A 25,000-nucleotide genomic window follows, 5' to 3' on the forward strand; every position below is an offset into this window, starting at 1 on the left:
CACACACACACACACAGAGCTTTGCTAAGATTTATTATAGCTTTTGGAAGCTATAAAACCATTTCAAAAACTTCCACACTAAGCAGCAAAAAAGACCAAATTAACCAAGCGCTTTCGCCTGGACTATTCCAGGCTTTTTCAAGGTTTTGCTGCTTAGTCGAATAAAAGTTCTTTTGTGAAGATCCTTGTGATATTGTTTATTCAACTACAACATATGGTTGCTATTGCAGAATTTCTATTTGTGTACGTACTGTTGGGATTTTTTATTACCATCGGAAACTAAAGCCAGTTTCTGTGTACTTTCATTTTGAACTTTCTACAGCTCTTGGTTCGTGCTGGTGTGTTCTCCTTTTTGTGACTTCTCTGAATTTTAGTTCGTTTTTTTGGTTCTTGACATTTTTAACACAAGCAGCTTTACAAATACATTTTTCAACACAAACATCTCAGCAAATTAGCTTAATATACAAATAACATATAATTCTTTACAAAACTCCAGCTAGCTATGCTGGCATATGTCACACATCCTCTGCCCTACTTCTCCTGGCATTGCTGGAAATACCTTACATCATCACACAGGTTCAAACTACTGTCTCTCAAACTGAATAATTGAATTAGCTTAATCTGCATTGCTCTTCTTTCCACATTTTATGTCCTCTAAGAAATGTAGGTAACACATCTGATAAAGAATGATTAGAGTGCAATAAATGTGCTGCTGCTGGCTCATCAGTCATTTTGCATTTAACACAAGCATCTGTACAAATTAGTTTGACATTCAAATGACATATAATTCTTTACAAAACTCCAGATAGATACGCTGGCATACGTTACATATGTACTGCCCTGCTCCCCCTAGCACATCTGGCATTAACTCACATCATCACAACATTTTCCATTTTAATAGGAATGAAGTTTTAAAAACATATTTCTTTACTGTTTTAAGAATTGAACAATGTTGTTTTTTAACTAAGATTGTTTATTCTAACTATAACCTATGATATCTGCTTAGTAAGATTTGTTTACTAGCAAATTATTACATTTTATTGCTGATTTAAGTTTGTTTTTAAATATGGTTCTACATTGTTTGAGTAACAGTATTTCATATAAAGGGATTAGAACATTAAGCACTGTAATAAAAATGAACTTGAACATTTCAGTCCTTATACTAATATGGGTAAATCTCCGGGAAAAAATAGACTAGCAAAATAAAATCATAGTCTGCTGACAAAATTAAGTTATTTATTGGTTGACATTTGATTAACAGGAAAGTTTGACTGTGTAGGAGCCCATTTTCAGTGGAGGCCTAGAGAGAAAATCTCCAAAGTATTATAAAACATTTTTAAGATCAATAATTTTACAGTCTTTAAAAAAATACAAAAAACAACTACATTTTAAATAGTTATACTAAATTATACATAACATGAAAACATTAGTTAAGAATAGATACAAGTTATATATCAATGATTTATTAGTTAGAGAAATTTTAGCCAATTTATAGAGAAATTAAAGGTAAGCTAGTAAAGTACAAACAGGAATTTCAATACAAAGTGGGAGAAAATCAGGCATATGCTATATTTAGAGAGAAAGCCGGGGAGAGAAATTGATAGAAGTTAGGAAGTGAATGAAAAAGGGAGAGTATGGAGATATAAGGTATGAAGAGGTGTTTGTTCACATTTAGGGATATTGTTTATCCTGGTGTTGAACAAGAACAGAGCCCTTTTGGCTAGGAAGTTTTTTCAGAATAGTTGTGAAAGCTGGGAGGGAGGGTATCTGATGGATAAAGATAAGGAGGTTTAGGCCTTAGCAACATGGTATGAGTACAGGCAATGCCCAGCAGATTATTGTTTATATATGTGGTCAGTTGCAGTTATTTGTTTTTCAGTTTCAATTCTCTTGGCAAATCACAGCAACATCTTAGTTTCAGGGTTACTAGTTTTTTCAAAATGCTAACATGCCAGTAGTATCTCATCTCTTTCCTACTCTTTCTTCTAGTACAGCTACTTCACGCCACTCAAAATAATTGTGAAGCCTCTATTCAAAAATGTCACAGAACACAATGAAAATTTCTACATGACTAATGAACAAAAATGATTCTACAGTGAGTAGCACAAATTAAAGTCCTGTGACTCAATGTGGGTTTTGGTTCATTAGTTTCTTTTTCAGACATGGCAGGGTCTTCATGTTGGAGGAGAGTTCTAATTGATCAATCTTAAAGCTGTTTACATATTTTAAGTAGTTCTTATCAGATTAATTCACCTGCTGATACATCTTAATTTTTCAAAATTTTGTAGAGTGAATGTCCAGATTTTTGTCTCCTATTTTAGTCTGTTCCTCATAAAATACGTGGTTTTCTTGCAAAACATTGAGGATTGAAGTCACTAAATAATGACCGGGATTTGAGTTTCATACTTCATATTATTTAGAAAATGCATACCAATACAAAGCCTGTTGTTCTAGCAACATTTTTTTAAAGTTTATTAAAGCAATATTTAAAAGCTGTCACTGATTTTGGGCTTTTGTCCTCTCATTATTTTTGGCTTTTTCCAGAATTCTTGCACTAGGACTATGAGAGGTATTGTATATATAATTCTTGATATGCAAAATGTAAAAATTATTTAGCATATAATACATTCAAAATAGCAAAATAGTAGCAGAATATGTTAAGCTCCAATTTATATTGTGTGGTATCTAGAATTTACAGATTCACAAATTCTGTGCAAGGAACCAAAGCTGTGGTTTTGTCTTTTAGTAGAGTATAGTAAAGGACAGTTCTGTTGGAAACTATAAACATTTTATCAATACAATATCGCACATGGAAAAATGGGAAGTGCTTACATTTTAAAATGTGTTTGAATGAGCAGAAGATTAATCACTTGAGTAAAAAATTAAACCTGTTTTTTATCTCAGTGAGGGCTGGTAACAGGCAGTTAATGGCAAGCTAAAAGGACAGAAGGATTGTTTTTTGGTGTTAATACATTAGATGTGGGGAACTGAAAAGCATTAGTTTTTAAAATTAATTTGAATAAGAAGGAGGGCGAATGACGAAAGTACATTCCCTTATTCAGTATAATTGTAAGCTCAAGTATATGATTATAGGAAAATCTGGCTATTATTTACAATAATGTTAAGTGACTAGATAAAACATAAGCTAAAGCTAAAGCTGAAGGTCAAATGAAAGCCATTGTGTCTTCCTGGTAATTGTCAAGTATAAAGAAGTTCCCAGCTGGATGAATTCATCTCCCCAGTGTTGAACTCATCAATCCTTGCTCTTCATTAGAAACTACTGCCAGTGTAGTTTGTGTGTGTGTGTGTGTGTGTGTGTGTGTGTGTGTGTGTGTGTGTGTGTCAGAAGTGATTTTGTTTCTTTTTGTGGTAATGTGGCAATGTAAGAATGAGTTAATATACATAAAGTCCTTCACTGTAAGGAGCGCAGAAGGCTTTTCTCTGCCCCACCACAGAAGTTACTTTTTGAAAATGTGTAATTGAGTTGAAGGTTTAGCCAGTTGTTTTTCATCTATTTGAACCTTTATGAGTTTGAAACCTGGCAAGATGTAGACAAAGTGACAACTGCTCCTATACCCTTTCAATAATTAATCAACACTTTTTTAGATGAATGCATATAATTTTGCCCCATGAAGTGCCTACCATCAGTTATAAAAATAATTAATGGCATACGTACAGAACTCGTGTGAATCGTTCATAAAACCACTTAGATTGTTTTATGTTCATATAGCATCTAACATCTTGAATATGTGTAAAATGCTATAATACAACTAATGAGTATGCAGAGTAAAAATAATGTTATGCTGACAATGTATGTGCGATTTAAGAATAAAAAGTTGGTTGCTAGCAGTGACATGACATTGTGAGACACAGAACATAATTATTTTATCTATAACTTCCTTCAAACATATTTCCAACCATTTAAACAAATAACAAAATTGGTCAGGGCAAAGCAAGAAAGCAACTCAATAATTCTAATACAAAGCAGCATATGTTTAAAAATTGTGGTCACTGCTCTTATAGGTTCATAGGTTCATAGGTAGGTACTAGGCTATTGGCACTAGGGCCTATACAAGCCTCTTTGAAATATTTGTGTAGAATATAATTATCAAAAATACATTTGTGTAACAGTTGATTAGATTTATACACAGGTTACAGAGTGATAGAGATATGCTAGGCTAGCAGCCACTTGGACCTTTATAAGCTTAGCCATGCATCCCAAATGTATCTCATATGTTTTCTGAGCCTTATTGGGGAGGTACTCTACATACTATGGTATGATATTTGTGGAAAGCAAACAACTTTTATTTAAGGTTGTATGTAAAGAATTTAAGATCAGAAATGCTGTGCAGGTATTTTATGAATGTATCACTACTAGTGGGCCTGTCTGGTGGCACAGGTGTGGGGTTTCAGTTTGTACTGCTGGAAGCAAGGATTCAAGTCATGAGTCAGGCTGGTAGATGCTCTCACTTATAAAGGGAGGTCGGTGGGGATAACTTACTCCACTGAACAACCAGACTGTGGTACTGATCTGCACACACAAGGAGCAGCATACATATCTGAGGGTGCAGGAACTTGTGTAGCCTTATGACATCACTATATGGCATAGCAGTATGAGGAAAAGTGGGAGAGAAATGTCAAGATATTGGATTAAAGGAGCAGACAGCTGAGAAAATTCAAGATATCATGTACCTCAAGAAAGCAGACTAAATGTATCTGTACAACTATAACTGGTTAGCATCTTCAGTTTGGTTCTAAGGAAAACCCTCCTCCAGTTTCAACTCCTGAACTGAGAAACAGACCACTCATCTAATAGAATAACAACAAATACCAGTTAGTATTAAATATATCTCGCATCCATGCACTAGAAATCCACAGGACTGTATTTTCACTCCATGGAAAATTCAGACAGAACCCATAAAAAATGGTTCCTGCAAAAATTAAGCATTACATGAGTATGAAACAATGTTCACTTTAATAAATTCTAAATTACACTATTAAAAGTTTTTCAGACATTATATTGAATAGTCTGAAATTTAAAATACATGAGACAAACTATCAAGCATGACATTTCCTACAGTGGATTATACCCACTTTGCATGGTCAGATTAGGATTATAACACATTCACAGAAAGTATATTTACCTTCAGGTCACAGTTTTCATTTACAGCCAAGTTTCCAGGCTTCAGATCCTGTAAATTAAAAAATTGCAAGCTTGAAATTATTTCTGAGTGAGAAAAAGAATCAATAGTTTTCCAAAACCCATCATGTTGAAATTTGCAGCAATTTGAGGTTTAAAATGCAGAATCGTGACTACTGTAGTATTGTTGATCCAGGTATTTGCTTCTATTCAGTGTAACGGTTGAAAATCATATTTTGACTCTGTGGGTGTGCGGGTGCATGGGTGCATGCATGTGAGTGTGTGTGTGTGTGTGTGTGTGTGTGTGTGTGTGTGTGTGTGTGTGTGTGTGTGTGTGTGTGTGTGTGTGTGTGCGCACATATGCATGAGTATGCATGTGCGTACATAACTGTATGTTTGTAATGATAGAGGATTGCCTCTGTAAGGTGCAGTGGTTTAGACAATCTGTGTCCTGACTAGTCATCTAACTCATAATTCAGTAGTGTTGCATTTAAATGTATCCCAGTGGTGACTGACATGCTGAGTTATCATATTACCTGATCTACTCACGATAGTGATGGTCAGTCAGCAGCCAGAATGCCATGCGTAACCCCTACAGGTATCCCAAAACTAATACTGTTTTGATGGGCAGTAGACACACAAGTGAAAGACAGTTGTATAACTTGTGTTTTTTGGCCAGTCAGTGTCAAATTACATCCTCCTTTGGATGGATTGCCACTTGCCACTGATGTACAATGACCCTTGAACTGATTACAATGAAGGAAGTGGGATGCAGCTTCATGTACTGGTGTATGTGTCTGAATCTGTTGGCCAGTGGAATATTTTTTTAATAAATCTAAACCAAAGCGTGAAAAGGTCAAACAGACCAACCTTTCAGTAAAACTGCAAGAAATAACAAACCAAGCTAGTCTTCACTGTATAATACCTTAAACCTCTTGTAGTTGAGGCCCATGGGATATATGCAGTGACCTGTTAGGAATATAACAGCATTTCAGCTACCTGGTTTCTGAATGTCCATGACTTTTTGCTTTGTAAATCTTTATGGGTACATTCAGGGCAAAAAAGCCAAACCCTACTAACTGTAGCCATGCATGTTTCGGCCTTTTTCTGTTGAACTTGTCAGTATGCCCAAAATTAATTGTTTGGCTATACTTTTGAAAGTCAGGGCTTAAAATCAAGTCTGATGTCCATAAACATTAGGGTGCCCTCAAAATATAAGTCATTTCCATATATCCCATGGGCCTCAACTATCTATGTAACCTTTTTACCCTTTGGTTTGGATGATATTTTGGATGTTTTGCAGGCACAGTAATGTTTATGGACATCAGGCTTGATTTTAAGCTCTGTGTTTCAAAAGCACAGCCAAACAGTCCACTTATGCTGTACTGATGAGGTCAAAAAAGACTGAGGCATGCATGCCCAAAGCTAGTGGGGTTTAGATTTATTGGCCTGAATGTATCCATGGAGTCTTAAAAAGTAAAAAGTCATGGGAATTCAGAAGCCATGTGGCTGAAACACTGCTTTGTTCTTAAGAAGTCATTTACATATATCCTATGGGTCACCGGTCACCACTGCAGGAAGTTTATGTATTACACAGTGAAGACTTTGGCTTGACTGAGTTTTTTTTTGCAGTTTTTACCGTTTTATTTTTGTATTAAAGCTACAGTTGCCATTCAAGTTTTGATGACTTGCCCAAGATCCATTTTACTTATTTGTATTAAAGCTACATTTGCCATTCAAGTTTTGATGAATTGCCCAAGATCCTTTTTTAATGCTATTTATATATCAGGTTAAATCTGCATTCTCTACGCTAAGCAAAATTTAGTGTGCTACAATATGTATTTTCTTCTGAACAGTATGAAAAATAGGGTTTTGCAAGTTTTTTGGCAGCCTCATCTATGTGTGAGGGCTGTGTACATGAACCTCTGATTATCATTTGGTGTTCTTTTGCTACTGCTTTAGTCTGGCACTGGCTGCAGTCTCACATGGTGAAGTAGCATGCAAATGCAGCAGTCCTGGGAAGTGGCTAATGCAAATTAGCCATGTGTTCTCTCCAAGAAATGGCACTGTGACCAAAATAATGTTGTTGAGCGATTCAGAGAATAATTCTACCACACTTTTTCATGAGGAGAAAAAGTGAACCCAGTGTTTTGACAGTGTTCACCCATTCACCCCTATCAAATGGCCATGGCTCATACCATGAATATACATATGTTTTGAGGACACGCCCCTTTGTGTGTGTGTGTGTGTGTGTGTGTGTGTGTGTCTTTCGGGGCATGAAAAGCAGGTGCATGGATATATATGGATATATGTGTGTGTGTGTGTGTGTGTGTGTGTGTGTGTGTGTGTATATATAAATATATATATATATATATATATATATATATATATATATACTTGTATATATATCTATATCTATAGGAGTCTGTGTGCAGGTGTGTAAGTGATTCCATTAGTGTGAGCATGTCTGTAGGTACTTGATTGTGGCTTCATGGATGTATGTATGCATGTGTGTGTGTGCGTGTGTGTGTGTGTGTGTGTGTGTGTGTGTGTGTGTGTGTGTGTGTGTGTGTGTGTATGTGTTTGTTTGAAGGGACATGAATATGTGTGTGTGTGTGTGTGTGTGTGTGTGTGTGTGTGTGTGTGTGTGTGTGTGTGTGTGTGTGTGTGTCTATATATATATATATATATATATATATATATATATATATATATATATATATATGTTGTTGTGTCTTTTGGCTTATCCCGGTTAGGGGTCGCCACAGCGGAACTCCGGTCTGCTAATGTTTGGTAGTGGATTTTTACATGCCGAGTTACCAGCCCTGATGCACAACCTTCAACGAAGGCACGCCCATTCACGCATGCCTCCACACAGAAGACGCTCTAGCTGAGAATCAAACGCGACAACATCTTGCTGTGAGGCGACAACGCTACCGCAGCACCACTACCGCAGGTATATATATATATTATATATAAACTTGTATGTATATATATATATATATATATATATATATATATATATATATATATATATATATATATATATATATATATATATATATCTATAGGAGTCTGTGTGCAGGTGTGTAAGTGATTCCATTAGTGTGAGCATGTCTGTAGGTGCTTGATTGTGGTTTCATGGATGTATGTATGCATGTGTGTATGTATGTGTGTATGTCTTTGTCTGAAGGGACATGAATATGTGTGTGTGTGTGTGTGTGTGTGTGTGTGTGTGTGTGTATGTGTGTGTGTGTTTGTGTATATGCATATATACTGGAGCCAATGTCCAGGTGTGTGAGTAAGTGATTCCATTAGCGTGAGCTTGTCTGTAGGTGCTTGTTTGTGGCTGCATGGATGTGCACGACATGCATATATATGAGTGTGTATGCTTCTGAATGTGTATGTTGAAAGGTGCTGATGCAATGAGATCCTTGCTTTTTGAGTGCTTTTCTCAGTTTTATTTTCAGTAGCTGCTTCTTTTACTGCTTAGCTTTACAAACAACATTAAAATGTCCCATCTTGTTGCATTCCTTACACCTGCCACATGCAAGCACACTGCTCTGACTTAGTACATAAATGGTTATTTCTCATGCATTTGACAAGCTTGCATTCACTCTGTTTCTTATACACAAACTTACTTTGGGCATTATCATTTTTTTTTGCAATTATCCTTGTGTTTTGCATTACACACACACACACACACACACACACACACACATGCACACATGCACACACACACACACACACACACACACACACACACACACACACACACACACACACACACACACATAATTTGCTGTATTTATATTAACATTTTAGCTTTTCTAGCAATCTAAATTGCTTTTTTCCAGTGTTAAATTTACCTCTAACTAACTTCTTTCTCACTTCAGTAGCAGCCAACCCAATCACAATTATCTATCAAATTTGTTCATTTTCAATCTAGTTAAACACACAGTTTTACTCTATTCATAAAAGTGCCTGACAAAAATTTCAGTATACTCACCTTTAAATTGAGAACATCTGTAAAAACATGCCTTTATATGAATAGCATTTGTTTTCAGCACAAAATGTTCATTGAAAATACTTATGTAACACTCTGGCCCTCAGAAAATAAACTGTAAAGAGCTTCCACTTTATTCAGTAGCGTAGCTAAGGCAGGGCAAGATGGGCAACTGCCTTGGACACAAAGTGTTGAGGTGGCACTCTCATCTAATCCAGATCTCTCTTTCATGTAATACTGGCTTTTAAAAGCTGGTATTTCATTTGCAGTCAAACCTGAGTTCTTTAGCACCACTTGTGTGGTCTAAAGTGTAGCAACTGATTGCTACATTGTAGCAAGCAGTTTGTGACAGTTTAAAAGTAAAAAAGAGAAAATCTCTCTTTCATTTTCTTTCTTTTTTTTTTCTTTACAAAAACCTGAGCACTGTAACATTCTATGCCGGCAAGGTAGCAACTGTTTGTTACATTTCTAGCAAGCAGTTCAATACAATTTAAAATAAACTTTTTTTTTTAACTAAAACATGAGTGCAGTAGTGCACTGTGCAGGCAGGGTATAAACTGTAGTAACTGTTTGCTACATCTGTAGCAAGCAGTCTGCCGCAGTTTAAAAGAAATTTTGTTTTTTTAATACAATCTGTGGAAGCAGGCATTTGGGACCTTAATAGCTGGCAGAAGGGTATATTTGTGTGTTGTGCATCTGGCCACCTGGTTGGTGTGCCAGTTGAAGGAATAGCCTTTTTTTTGGCTCTTCAGTGGAGGAGCTGGGGGGTAGGGCATTTGTTAGGGGTACTGGCACAGGATGCTGGCTAAGCCAGCTAATGCGTCTGACTTCATTGCCCATAGGTCATAGGTTCATATATATGAGTGTGTATGCCTGTGAATGTGCATGTTGAAAGATGCTTATGCAATGAGATCCTTGCTTTCTGAGCACTTTTCTCAGTTTTATTTTCAGTAGCTGCTTCTTTTACTGCTTAGTTTTACAAACAACATTAAAATGTCCCATCTTGTTGCATTCCTTACACCTGCCACATGCATGCACACTGCTCTGACTTTGTACATAAATGGTTATTTTTCATGCATTTGACAAGCTTGCATTCACTCTGTTTCTTATGCACAAACTTACTTTGGCCATTATAATTTTTTTTTGCAATTATCCTTGTGTTTTGCATTACACACACACGCACACACACACACACACACACACACACACACACACACACACACACACACACACACACACACACACACACACACACACACACACACACACACACTCTCACACACACACACATATACACACACACAGACACACACACGCACACATAATTTGCTGTATTATATTAACATTTTAGCCTTTCTAGCAATCTAAATTGCTTTTTTGCAGTGTTAAATTTACCTCTAACTAACTTCTTTTTCACTTCAGTAGCAGCCAACCCAATCACAATTATCTATCAAATTTGTTCATTTTCTTTTTTTTTTTCAATAATAAATCTTTATTCTTTTCCAATTGTTAATACAATACTACAACATATATACATTATATACATGAATGCTTCCAACAGTTGCATAAGATCATTATACATTAAGATAAAATTCTAAAAAAAGTATTAAAAAATCTAATATCAATATAAGGCTTATCGATACTAACCTCCATATTAAGTATGTACTTCCCGGGGAAAAGTGGATTAGAACGTTAAGCTAACACAATGTTAAAGATTTGCTCCCATATTTTTGTATTATTTATATTTTTCTTATGATCTTTAATTAGTAATTTATGTGCTAAAATATGTTTTATCACTACACTTTTAAAGTTTTCCCATGAAGTCTGAGATGGATTCAGCCAATTTGTAGCTATATAAAGCTTCATTAACAAGAAAATATTTATGAGTATGATCATTTGGGATCTGTCCAAGTTATTCGGAGGAATATGAAGAATCATAAACTCCCAAGAAAGTGTGGACTGTTGATAACCCGTTTTTTGTAATTGAATTTTTAAAGAATTCCAAAGTTTGAATATACATTTACAGCTCCAGAACATGTGTAAAAGGTCAGCTATTTGATCGATACAATATGGACATTTAGGTGAATTTTCAGAGTTGAATTTATGCAGACTGAGACGAGTGTAATAAGCGTTATTAAATATCATCAGCTGAGTAAATAATAGCTTTTGAAGAGATACTGATTTTAAGGTTAAATTAATTGCTTTCAATATTTTATTATCATCAATCGGTAATAATTTATCCTTCCAGTATTTGGATAAGAGTATTTGGTTTTTATATTTCACGTCTTTTATCAAATTATATGAAGCTGTTATATATTTGGAGTCCTGCATAAGAGTTTGCCATAAGTTTAAACAAATAGTTAAATCTTCTTCTTTAATTTTGAAATTACTAAAATAACTTATGGAAAGATCCTTTAATTGTCTCATTATAATTAAACAAGAGTTAGGAAGGCTCATCTCTCTTAACATGTCGTGTATTGAGATACCAAGATAAGGATATAAATCAAGTATGGTTAGATCAACTATAAGTGGAAATTTTTTAAGATCTATCAATTGATTACCGATTTTCAAATTCGGGTTCTTGTGAAATGGTTGTAAAGTCATCATATATTGTAAGAGATTTAGTGATTTAAACAGGTTTTGTATTGATATTATATATAATCTAATATGTTCCATCAAAGCGTACACTTTAAAGGTATCTTTATTTAAAAAAGGCAATGCCTTAAAATTAATACCCAATCTAACAGCATGTTTATAATTCAGAACCAACCACTTGGGTGACCATTTAGTACTGGACATGTCAAAGTTAACCACTCTTAGAATTCTATTAGCATTTATTATTAAATAATATGCTTCAAAATTCAGTAAGTCTAAACCACCCTTATTTTTTGGAGTCATCAATTTGTCATAAGATATTCTAGTTTTTCTAGGTTCCCATACAAATCTACCTAATTCTGTATGAATTTGTTTAAAGAATTTCCTAGAAATTGAGGCTTGAGTAGCTCGAAAAATATATAATATTCTGGGGAATACATTCATTTTAATAATTGAAACCTTTGCCATTATTGGTAATTTCAGATTATTCCATCTTTTTAAATCAGACAATATATGATCCCAAATTAGCTTAACATTGTTCACATAAAAGTCTCTATTATCTGTTGAGAAAACAATACCCAAATATTTTATTTTTTCTTCGGATTTTAACTGACCTACCAATGGTAAAAGCAAAAAGGGTGTAGGCGTCTTTAAAGGAAATAAATTGTTTTTTTTTTTTTAATTTATTTTGTAATTAGATATTTCAGCAAAATCTTCCACTGTTTTTAGTATTTTCTTGGTATCTGAAACAGGCGTTGTACAGTAAATATTAAGATCATCAGCAAAAGCAGCCATGGATATTTTCGTACCATATATTATTAGGGCATTATGATATGTATTTTGTTTAATATGTAGTAATAGTGGTTCTAAATATAAATCGAATAATATAGGAGATAGCGGACATCCTTGACGGGTACCATTCTTAATTTGTATTCTTTTTGAGAAATTTTTATTAATGTATAGAGTTGTATAGGGATTATTATATAATTTTTTAATGTTAAAATAAAGTCTTGGGGTATATTGAAATATGATAAAATATCAAACAAAAATTTTAAATTAACTCTATCGAAGCTTTTGTGCATCAATTATGAGTGCGTAAACATTAAGATTTCTATGAGTGGCATAAGAAATTAGTGTATGAAGTGATAACGTATTATCAGTAGTTTGTCTGCCATTTATAAAACCAGCTTGTTCATTAGATATTATTAGGTTTATTACCTTCTTCAATCTATTAGCTAAAATAGATGTCATAATTTTCATGTCTATATTTAAAAGTGAAATAGGCCTATAGTTATCCGGGTTTTGAAGATCTGCATTCTCTTTAGGTATAAGAATTGTTCTCGAAGCATTAAAGTGTGGATCATTAATTTTATTATTAATTATATAATTAAATACATGTGGAAGTATTTCACCCAATATATCACAAAAAGTTTTGTAAAATTCAGTAGTCAAACCATCCGGTCCTGGAGCTTTATGTGGCTTCAAATTATTAATTGTATTTGTTATCTCCTCAGAGGAAATTGGTTTGATTAAACTCTCATGAGACTCATCACCAATTTTCGGAAAGATAATCTTCTGCAGAAAATCATTATTAATCTTATTTGTAAGTAATCCCTGATGCTCGCCATAGATTTGAGGGAATATTAATTCAAAGGTATTCATAATGTCTTCAGTATTGGTATATCTTTTATTATTAAACTGTATTTCAGAAATTTGAGAAGGTATTTTCGATTGATTAATGATGCGAGCTAGTGCTTTTGATGGGGTCTGAATATGATTAGCGTATTTTACCAGTATTTTCTGTTCATAAAATGACAGTTTACTATTTTGTAATAAAAAAAGATCCTTTTGACATTTTAATAACTCCGTTTCAGTTTGTTTGCTATAGTTCCCAATTAAATCCTGATCTAGTAGCTCAATTTTAGATTCCAGTTCTAGTATGTCTCTAGTTTGTATTTTCTTATAATAAGTAGCCTTTTGAAGAAAGATTCCTCTTATTTGTGCTTTCGTCGTTGCCCATTCTATATCAGATGGATGCCGGTGTTTAGAGAGATTAACTAGTAGATGATTGAAAGTCTCTTGAACTTCTTTAGTTATATCTTCTTTATTTAATAAATACGGATTTAGAGACCAATTATAACCTCTATGACGCATACTATTTCTAGTGTCTTTGTTAAAAATTAATGTGATTCTAGAATGATCCGATAAGTGTCGAGCTTGTATAGATACACAGGGATCTAAAGTAATTAGTAAGTCTGAAATTAGGAAAAAATCAATCCTAGACCACATTTTATGACAACTTGAATAAAATGTGAAGTTATTTGAATTTATTTGATTGTTTGTGTATTTAAATGGGTCATATAATTTAAAATCTGTTTTAAGTTCCTTTAATGCTATTACTGCTTGATTATTAAAGGACCTGTGTGAACTTGATTTATCCAATTTGGGATCTTGGTATGTATTCCAATCACCTCCTATTATTATATAACAATTATTATATTGATTCAGGATAAAATAAAGTGATGCTATAAAAAGTTGTTGATTGGTACATGGGGCATATATATTAAGAAGTAACACAGGTTTATCATAAAGTGTAGATGAAAGAATCACATAACACCATCTTCCCTCTTTGTCTATTTTAAAATCTAGAATTTTCTCTTGATACTGATTTTTAATAATAATAGCCACTCCTGCACTATTAGTTGTCCCTTCTGAAGCTACCACCTCTCTAATCCATTTCTTAACCTTAAGAACAGCCCATTGGTCATTGGTCAAGTGGGTTTCTTGTAATAAAATAAAATATGCCTTTGACTGGAGAAATAAATGAAGAAATAATTTCCTTTTTTTCAAGTTCTGGAGCCCTTTAGTATTCCATGAATCTATTATCCACATACTAAGATCTTTAATTCATTTAAGGATATTTTAAAATTGAGAAACAGTACTAAATTCAAATATAGTAGCACAATATATATTGTCTGGAAGCAATCTTGACATCCCATCCCTAACCAGTGCTTATCCACTATTCCCCTGGACCAGGACATACATAGGTTTATTACACTATTAGAACTTTTATGGGTAAATAACCTTACTAAATATCTATTCTTTATCTTACAAAATATAACATCAAAAGCATGCAAAAAAACCTATAAAAGCTACATCTAACTCTACAAAGCCTAACCAAAACATTCCCTAATAAACATTGATAAATATCCACAGCTCTTGAACAAACTATTTAGTTAAACCTATCAAGTAAATGGTCTTAACTACACTTATAGTTACTGTCATACCTCACTAATAGTTCTCATATATTATTACTTATACTAATTAGTTGTGTCTCATTAAGTTATCTAACAACCATATTTAAATCTAAAATAATCAAGTATGTGACACTACCCCTATTAAACAGTAGAATTATTAAATTAAAGATAATTCACCATATGTACTGTCAGTTAGAAGAGAGAAAAAGAACTACAGAGAAAGCAAATGCTTAACATTTAAGTATAATTTTAGATCTGACTTTATTTATATAGCCTAAATTATCTAGAATTGTAATGTCTGCAAATAAGGTGAATAAAAATAGAACTCTAACTTCACTTTACTGGCTAATATAGTTAAATTTATAAAATGATGACTAAGTAACACAATCCTCAAAATAGTCAGAACCACATACCAGTATATAAGCAAGATAACCTTCACATTCCTGGAGAACCCACAATGTAATGTCTCATGGTCTCTTTATCTACTAATTATCCCAACACTAAATCCCCTTATTATCTAACCATTTGCAGTATTAAAACACATCAGTAATACAAGAAAAACAAATAATAAAATATACTACAAGGTTATCAACACATCAACATTCAGCATAATATACCTAAGGAAAAAGAATAACTATGGTAAAGCTATATTACTTCTAACCAATCAGTTAATTAACACATTTTAAGCCAGTACATTATTAATTCAATTGTACTCATACCTGAATGATTTCACAGTTCCCTTTAAACCAGTAAAACATTTTACATACTTTAAGTGTCCACGAATGTTCGTATTACAGTCCAAATAGCTTTCGCTTCTTCAACAGAGACTTTCCTGCTTCCTGAGCTTGTAATCCTGTCTTCGAGCTCACGACGGGGGAACCATTAAACGGATGGACTTCCGGATGCGCCACTTCAAAAACGGACCCTCAGCAGCACCCAAAGGACTTCCTGTTGCTTCGCGAAGGGGCTCAGTTCATAAGAGTCATAAAAGTTCAGAAAATCTTCGTAGACGAGCTGGAGCTGTAAAAAGAAACTAAATAAACATTTACCAAGGGGCCTGGTGAAGAAAAGAGAGCAAACAAAGGATTTTAAAGCCTCGAGACGTAGTAAGAATGGAATCCCAGCATCCACGTTGCTGCAAACGGACTGGATGGCCAGATCAAGCTTCTGAAGCTGGAAGGGACTTGAAAATCTTCAAAAAGGTAACTTTTGCTTCTTTTTTTGTAGATATGGAGTATTTGGAGCCATCGACTGTAAAAATTAATGTGTTAGGGTATTTCATTTGAAATTTGATATTCTTTTCAATGAGGAACTTGCAGTATGGAGATAATGCTTATCTAGCTTGCCTTATTTGCAATGGTAAATCCTGGGCCATAGAAACTTTATTATTATGCCACATAATATAACCTCCATTTTTTTTAACAGTTAAAATTATTTTGTTTACGTCCTGGTAGTTGAGTATTTTGACTTATACTGGTCTAGGTATGTTTGAGGCTTGTGCTTCTCTGAGAGCTCTATGAGCTCTTTCTATAACTATCTGTTTAGCTATATCAGAGTCATTGAACAATATTTCAAGTATTTGTGTAATAGTTGAAGTTAAATCATTGTATTGGATAGATTCTGGAATTCCTCTAATAATTATATTGTTCCTTCTGGATCGTGCCTCCAAGTCCAGAATTTTATTTTGCATAGACTGAATATCTAGGTCATGAATGTCTGTTTTTTTTTTTGCAAGCAGTGTTATTCTGTCCTCATTTTCAGATATTCTGGCTTCTGATTTATCCATCCTTTCGAGAATTTGACTGCATGTGGCACCAAAAGAATGTACCTGGTTTGATAGTTCTTTCAAAGCTTCTTGGATGGGTAACAAAGCAGTTTTAATATCTTCCATATTAGCCAGTTGATCTGGTTTATTTTTCATTCCAGCTTTTGAAACTTCCTGCTGTTTTGTAATCTTCTGCCTTTTTGTTGTTAAATCTTTTTCTGGTGACTGAAGTTCTGATAATTTGGTTTTTGTTGTTGTTTCCATATTTTTGTCTTCTTTTGAAATTGTGGAGCAAAGCAGATCTTTAGTATAACTGAATGGTAAATATCCAAGATTGCTACTCAGACAGTTCCTTTGTTTAATACTCTGTTCAGAGTCAGTCAGTCAATCAGATCCAATCCTGTTAATTTGTTTAATTTCCTCAAGTTCCTTCACCTCTCAAGCGATATTTAGTTGTAGTGGTTTAATTTTAGCCAACAGTTAGTGTAGAAAAGCTTGTAGTATATCCTCAGGGTTAGATTTTATTCCAAGTATCTGAAGAGCTGTAGATATGCAGTGTCTACAGAATGGCGGCCATCTTTTCCCAAATTTGTTCATTTTCAATCTAGTTAAACACACAGTTTTACTCTATTCATAAAAGTGCCTGACAAAAATTTCAGTATACTCACCTTTAAATTGAGAACATCTGTAAAAACATGCCTTTATATGAATAGCATTTGTTTTCAGCACAAAATGTTCATTGAAAATACTTATGTAGCACTCTGGCCCTCAGAAAATAAACTGTAAAGAGCTTCCACTTTATTCAGTAGCGTAGCTAAGGCAGGGCAAGATGGACAACTGCCTTGGACACAAACTGTTGAGGTGGCACTCTCATCTAATCCAGATCTCTCTTTCATGTAATACCGGCTTTTAAAAGCTGGTATTTCATTTGCAGTCAAACCTGAGTTCTTTAGCACCGCTTGTGTGGTCTAAAGTGTAGCAACTGATTGCTACATTGTAGCAAGCAGTTTGTGACAGTGTAAAAGTAAAAAAGAGAAAATCTCTCTCTTTCATTTTCTTTCTTTTTTTTTTTCTTTACAAAAACCTGAGCACTGTAACATTCTATGCCGGCAAGGTAGCAACTGTTTGTTACATTTCTAGCAAGCAGTTCAATACAATTTAAAATAAACTTTTTTTTTTAACTAAAACATGAGTGCAGTAGTGCACTGTGCAGGCAGGGTATAAACTGTAGTAACTGTTTGCTACATCTGTAGCAAGCAGTCTGCCGCAGTTTAAAAGAAATTATTTTTTTTAATACAATCTGTGGAAGCAGGCATTTGGGACCTTAATAGCTGGCAGAAGGGTATGTTTGTGTGTTGTGCATCTGGCCACCTGGTTGGTGTGCCAGTTGAAGGAATAGCCTTTTTTTTGGCTCTTCAGTGGAGGAGCTGGGGGGTAGGGCATTTGTTAGGGGTACTGGCACAGGATGCTGGCTAAGCCAGCTAATGCGTCTGACTTCATTGCCCATAGGTCATAGGTTCATATATATGAGTGTGTATGCCTGTGAATGTGCATGTTGAAAGATGCTTATGCAATGAGATCCTTGCTTTCTGAGCACTTTTCTCAGTTTTATTTTCAGTAGGTGCTTCTTTTACTGCTTAGTTTTACAAACAACATTAAAATGTCCCATCTTGTTGCATTCCTTACACCTGCCACATGCATGCACACTGCTCTGACTTTGTACATAAATGGTTATTTTCATGCATTTGACAAGCTTGCATTCACTCTGTTTCTTATGCACAAACTTACTTTGGCCATTATAATTTTTTTTTGCAATTATCCTTGTGTTTTGCATTATCACACACACGCACACACACACACACACACACCCACCCACACCCACACACACACACACACACACACACACACACACACACACACACACACACACACATATACACACACACAGACACACACACACACACACATACACACGCACACATAATTTGCTGTATTATATTAACATTTTAGCCTTTCTAGCAATCTAAATTGCTTTTTTGCAGTGTTAAATTTACCTCTAACTAACTTCTTTTTCACTTCAGTAGCAGCCAACCCAATCACAATTATCTATCAAATTTGTTCATTTTCTTTTTTTTTTTCAATAATAAATCTTTATTCTTTTCCAATTGTTAATACAATACTACAACATATATACATTATATACATGAATGCTTCCAACAGTTGCATAAGATCATTATACATTAAGATAAAATTCTAAAAAAAGTATTAAAAAATCTAATATCAATATAAGGCTTATCGATACTAACCTCCATATTAAGTATGTACTTCCCGGGGAAAAGTGGATTAGAATGTTAAGCTAACACAATGTTAAAGATTTGCTCCCATATTTTTGTATTATTTATATTTTTCTTATGATCTTTAATTAGTAATTTATGTGCTAAAATATGTTTTATCACTACACTTTTAAAGTTTTCCCATGAAGTCTGAGATGGATTCAGCCAATTTGTAGCTATATAAAGCTTCATTAATAAGAAAATATTTATGAGTATGATCATTTGGGATCTGTCCAAGTTATTCGGAGGAATATGAAGAATCATAAACTCCCAAGAAAGTGTGGACTGTTGATAACCCGTTTTTTGTAATTGAATTTTTAAAGAATTCCAAAGTTTGAATATACATTTACAGCTCCAGAACATGTGTAAAAGGTCAGCTATTTGATCGATACAATATGGACATTTAGGTGAATTTTCAGAGTTGAATTTATGCAGACTGAGACGAGTGTAATAAGCGTTATTAAATATCATCAGCTGAGTAAATAATAGCTTTTGAAGAGATACTGATTTTAAGGTTAAATTAATTGCTTTCAATATTTTATTATCATCAATCGGTAATAATTTATCCTTCCAGTATTTGGATAAGAGTATTTGGTTTTTATATTTCACGTCTTTTATCAAATTATATGAAGCTGTTATATATTTGGAGTCCTGCATAAGAGTTTGCCATAAGTTTAAACAAATAGTTAAATCTTCTTCTTTAATTTTGAAATTACTAAAATAACTTATGGAAAGATCCTTTAATTGTCTCATTATAATTAAACAAGAGTTAGGAAGGCTCATCTCTCTTAACATGTCGTGTATTGAGATACCAAGATAAGGATATAAATCAAGTATGGTTAGATCAACTATAAGTGGAAATTTTTTAAGATCTATCAATTGATTACCGATTTTCAAATTCGGGTTCTTGTGAAATGGTTGTAAAGTCATCATATATTGTAAGAGATTTAGTGATTTAAACAGGTTTTGTATTGATATTATATATAATCTAATATGTTCCATCAAAGCGTACACTTTAAAGGTATCTTTATTTAAAAAAGGCAATGCCTTAAAATTAATACCCAATCTAACAGCATGTTTATAATTCAGAACCAACCACTTGGGTGACCATTTAGTACTGGACATGTCAAAGTTAACCACTCTTAGAATTCTATTAGCATTTATTATTAAATAATATGCTTCAAAATTCAGTAAGTCTAAACCACCCTTATTTTTTGGAGTCATCAATTTGTCATAAGATATTCTAGTTTTTCTAGGTTCCCATACAAATCTACCTAATTCTGTATGAATTTGTTTAAAGAATTTCCTAGAAATTGAGGCTTGAGTAGCTCGAAAAATATATAATATTCTGGGGAATACATTCATTTTAATAATTGAAACCTTTGCCATTATTGGTAATTTCAGATTATTCCATCTTTTTAAATTAGACAATATATGATCCCAAATTAGCTTAACATTGTTCACATAAAAGTCTCTATTATCTGTTGAGAAAACAATACCCAAATATTTTATTTTTTCTTCGGATTTTAACTGACCTACCAATGGTAAAAGCAAAAAGGGTGTAGGCATCTTTAAAGGAAATAAATTTTTTTTTTTTTTTTAATTTATTTTGTAATTAGATATTTCAGCAAAATCTTCCACTGTTTTTAGTATTTTCTTGGTATCTGAAACAGGCGTCGTACAGTAAATATTAAGATCATCAGCAAAAGCAGCCATGGATATTTTCGTACCATATATTATTGGGGCATTATGATATGTATTTTGTTTAATATGTAGAAATAGTGGTTCTAAATATAAATTGAATAATATAGGAGATAGCGGACATCCTTGACGGGTACCATTCTTAATTTGTATTCTTTTTGAGAAATTTTTATTAATGTATAGAGTTGTATAGGGATTATTATATAATTTTTTAATGTTAAAATAAAGTCTTGGGGTATATTGAAATATGATAAAATATCAAACAAAAATTTTAAATTAACTCTATCGAAAGCTTTTTGTGCATCAATTATGAGTGCGTAAACATTAAGATTTCTATGAGTGGCATAAGAAATTAGTGTATGAAGTGATAACGTATTATCAGTAGTTTGTCTGCCATTTATAAAACCAGCTTGTTCATTAGATATTATTAGGTTTATTACCTTCTTCAATCTATTAGCTAAAATAGATGTCATAATTTTCATGTCTATATTTAAAAGTGAAATAGGCCTATAGTTATCCGGGTTTTGAAGATCTGCATTCTCTTTAGGTATAAGAATTGTTCTCGAAGCATTAAAGTGTGGATCATTAATTTTATTATTAATTATATAATTAAATACATGTGGAAGTATTTCACCCAATATATCACAAAAAGTTTTGTAAAATTCAGTAGTCAAACCATCCGGTCCTGGAGCTTTATGTGGCTTCAAATTATTAATTGTATTTGTTATCTCCTCAGAGGAAATTGGTTTGATTAAACTCTCATGAGACTCATCACCAATTTTCGGAAAGATAATCTTCTGCAGAAAATCATTATTAATCTTATTTGTAAGTAATCCCTGATGCTCGCCATAGATTTGAGGGAATATTAATTCAAAGGTATTCATAATGTCTTCAGTATTGGTATATCTTTTATTATTAAACTGTATTTCAGAAATTTGAGAAGGTATTTTCGATTGATTAATGATGCGAGCTAGTGCTTTTGATGGGGTCTGAATATGATTAGCGTATTTTACCAGTATTTTCTGTTCATAAAATGACAGTTTACTATTTTGTAATAAAAAAAGATCCTTTTGACATTTTAATAACTCCGTTTCAGTTTGTTTGTTATAGTTCCCAATTAAATCCTGATCTAGTAGCTCAATTTTAGATTCCAGTTCTTGTATGTCTCTAGTTTGTATTTTCTTATAATAAGTAGCCTTTTGAAGAAAGATTCCTCTTATTTGTGCTTTCGTTGCCCATTCTATATCAGATGGATGCCGGTGTTTAGAGAGATTAACTAGTAGATGATTGAAAGTCTCTTGAACTTCTTTAGTTATATCTTCTTTATTTAATAAATACGGATTTAGAGACCAATTATAACCTCTATGACGCATACTATTTCTAGTGTCTTTGTTAAAAATTAATGTGATTCTAGAATGATCCGATAAGTGTCGAGCTTGTATAGATACACAGGGATCTAAAGTAATTAGTAAGTCTGAAATTAGGAAAAAATCAATCCTAGACCACATTTTATGACAACTTGAATAAAATGTGAAGTTATTTGAATTTATTTGATTGTTTGTGTATTTAAATGGGTCATATAATTTAAAATCTGTTTTAAGTTCCTTTAATGCTATTACTGCTTGATTATTAAAGGACCTGTGTGAACTTGATTTATCCAATTTGGGATCTTGGTATGTATTCCAATCACCTCCTATTATTATATAACAATTATTATATTGATTCAGGATAAAATAAAGTGATGCTATAAAAAGTTGTTGATTGATACATGGGGCATATATCTTAAGAAGTAACACAGGTTTATCATAAAGTGTAGATGAAAGAATCACATAACACCATCTTCCCTCTTTGTCTATTTTAAAATCTAGAATTTTCTCTTGATACTGATTTTTAATAATAATTGCCACTCCTGCACTATTAGTTGTCCCTTCTGAAGCTACCACCTCTCTAATCCATTTCTTAACCTTAAGAACAGCCCATTGGTCATTGGTCAAGTGGGTTTCTTGTAATAAAATAAAATATGCCTTTGACTGGAGAAATAAATGAAGAAATAATTTCCTTTTTTTCAAGTTCTGGAGCCCTTTAGTATTCCATGAATCTATTATCCACATACTAAGATCTTTAATTCGTTTAAGGATATTTTAAAATTGAGAAACAGTACTAAATTCAAATATAGTAGCACAATATATATTGTCTGGAAGCAATCTTGACATCCCAGCCCTAACCAGTGCTTATCCACTATTCCCCTGGACCAGGACATACATAGGTTTTTTACACTATTAGAACTTTTATGGGTAAATAACCTTACTAAATATCTATTCTCTATCTTACAAAATATAACATCAAAAGCATGCAAAAAAACCTATAAACGTTACATCTAACTCTACAAAGCCTAACCAAAACATTCCCTAATAAACATTGATAAATATCCACAGCTCTTGAACAAACTATTTAGTTAAACCTATCAAGTAAATGGTCTTAACTACACTTATAGTTACTGTCATACCTCACTAATAGTTCTCATATATTATTACTTATACTAATTAGTTGTGTCTCATTAAGTTATCTAACAACCATATTTAAATCTAAAATAATCAAGTATGTGACACTACCCCTATTAAACAGTAGAATTATTAAATTAAAGATAATTCACCATATGTACTGTCAGTTAAAAGAGAGAAAAAGAACTACAGAGAAAGCAAATGCTTAACATTTAAGTATAATTTTAGATCTGACTTTATTTATATAGCCTAAATTATCTAGAATTGTAATGTCTGCAAATAAGGTGAATAAAAATAGAACTCTAACTTCACTTTACTGGCTAATATAGTTAAATTTATAAAATGATGACTAAGTAACACAATCCTCAAAATAGTCAGAACCACATACCAGTATATAAGCAAGATAACCTTCACATTCCTGGAGAACCCACAATGTAATGTCTCATGGTCTCTTTATCTACTAACTATCCCAACACTAAATCCCCTTATTATCTAACCATTTGCAGTATTAAAACACATCAGTAATACAAGAAAAACAAATAATAAAATATACTACAAGGTTATCAACACATCAACATTCAGCATAATATACCTAAGGAAAAAGAATAACTATGGTAAAGCTATATTACTTCTAACCAATCAGTTAATTAACACATTTTAAGCCAGTACATTATTAATTCAATTGTACTCATACCTGAATGATTTCACAGTTCCCTTTAAACCAGTAAAACATTTTACATACTTTAAGTGTCCACGAATGCTCGTATTACAGTCCAAATAGCTTTCGCTTCTTCAACAGAGACTTTCCTGCTTCCTGAGCTTGTAATCCTGTCTTCGAGCTCACGACGGGGGAACCATTAAACGGATGGACTTCCGGATGCGCCACTTCAAAAACGGACCCTCAGCAGCACCCAAAGGACTTCCTGTTGCTTCGCGAAGGGGCTCAGTTCATAAGAGCCATAAAAGTTCAGAAAATCTTCGTAGACGAGCTGGAGCTGTAAAAAGAAACTAAATAAACATTTACCAAGGGGCCTGGTGAAGAAAAGAGAGCAAACAAAGGATTTTAAAGCCTCGAGACGTAGCAAGAATGGAATCCCAGCATCCACGTTGCTGCAAACGGACTGGATGGCCAGATCAAGCTTCTGAAGCTGGAAGGGACTTGAAAATCTTCAAAAAGGTAACTTTTGCTTCTTTTTTTGTAGATATGGGGTATTTGGAGCCATTGACTGTAAAAATTAATGTGTTAGGGTATTTCATTTGAAATTTGATATTCTTTTCAATGAGGAACTTGCAGTATGGAGATAATGCTTGTCTAGCTTGCCTTATTTGCAATGGTAAATCCTGGGCCATAGAAACTTTATTATTATGCCACATAATATAACCTCCATTTTTTTTAACAGTTAAAATTATTTTGTTTATTTTGACTTATACTGGTCTAGGTATGTTTGAGGCTTGTGCTTCTCTGAGAGCTCTATGAGCTCTTTTTATAACTATCTGTTTAGCTATATCAGAGTCATTGAACAATATTTCAAGCATTTGTGTAATAGTTGAAGTTAAATCATTGTATTGGATAGATTCTGGAATTCCTCTAATAATTATATTGTTCCTTCTGGATCGTGCCTCCAAGTCCAGAATTTTATTTTGCATAGACTGAATATCTAGGTCATGAATGTCTGTTTTTTTTTTGCAAGCAGTGTTATTC

At 33.3% G+C, this 25,000-nt stretch overlaps 1 protein-coding gene across 1 annotated transcript in view; it reads right to left on the reverse strand.

The window, feature by feature from the left end:
• Positions 1-25,000, reverse strand: part of LOC122807086 (mitogen-activated protein kinase 12-like) — a 672,606-nt gene that overhangs the window by 189,102 nt on the left and 458,504 nt on the right. Inside the window, exon 7 of the mRNA XM_044078025.1 lies at positions 5,145-5,192. Within this exon, the coding sequence (XP_043933960.1) occupies positions 5,145-5,192 (48 nt within the window). The remainder of the gene's footprint in view (positions 1-5,144; positions 5,193-25,000) is intronic.

The sequence above is a fragment of the Protopterus annectens genome, chromosome 7.part0, assembly GCF_019279795.1.
Source record: "Protopterus annectens isolate FY-2018-M chromosome 7.part0, PAN1.0, whole genome shotgun sequence".
In the NCBI taxonomy this organism is placed as follows: domain Eukaryota; kingdom Metazoa; phylum Chordata; order Ceratodontiformes; family Protopteridae; genus Protopterus; species Protopterus annectens.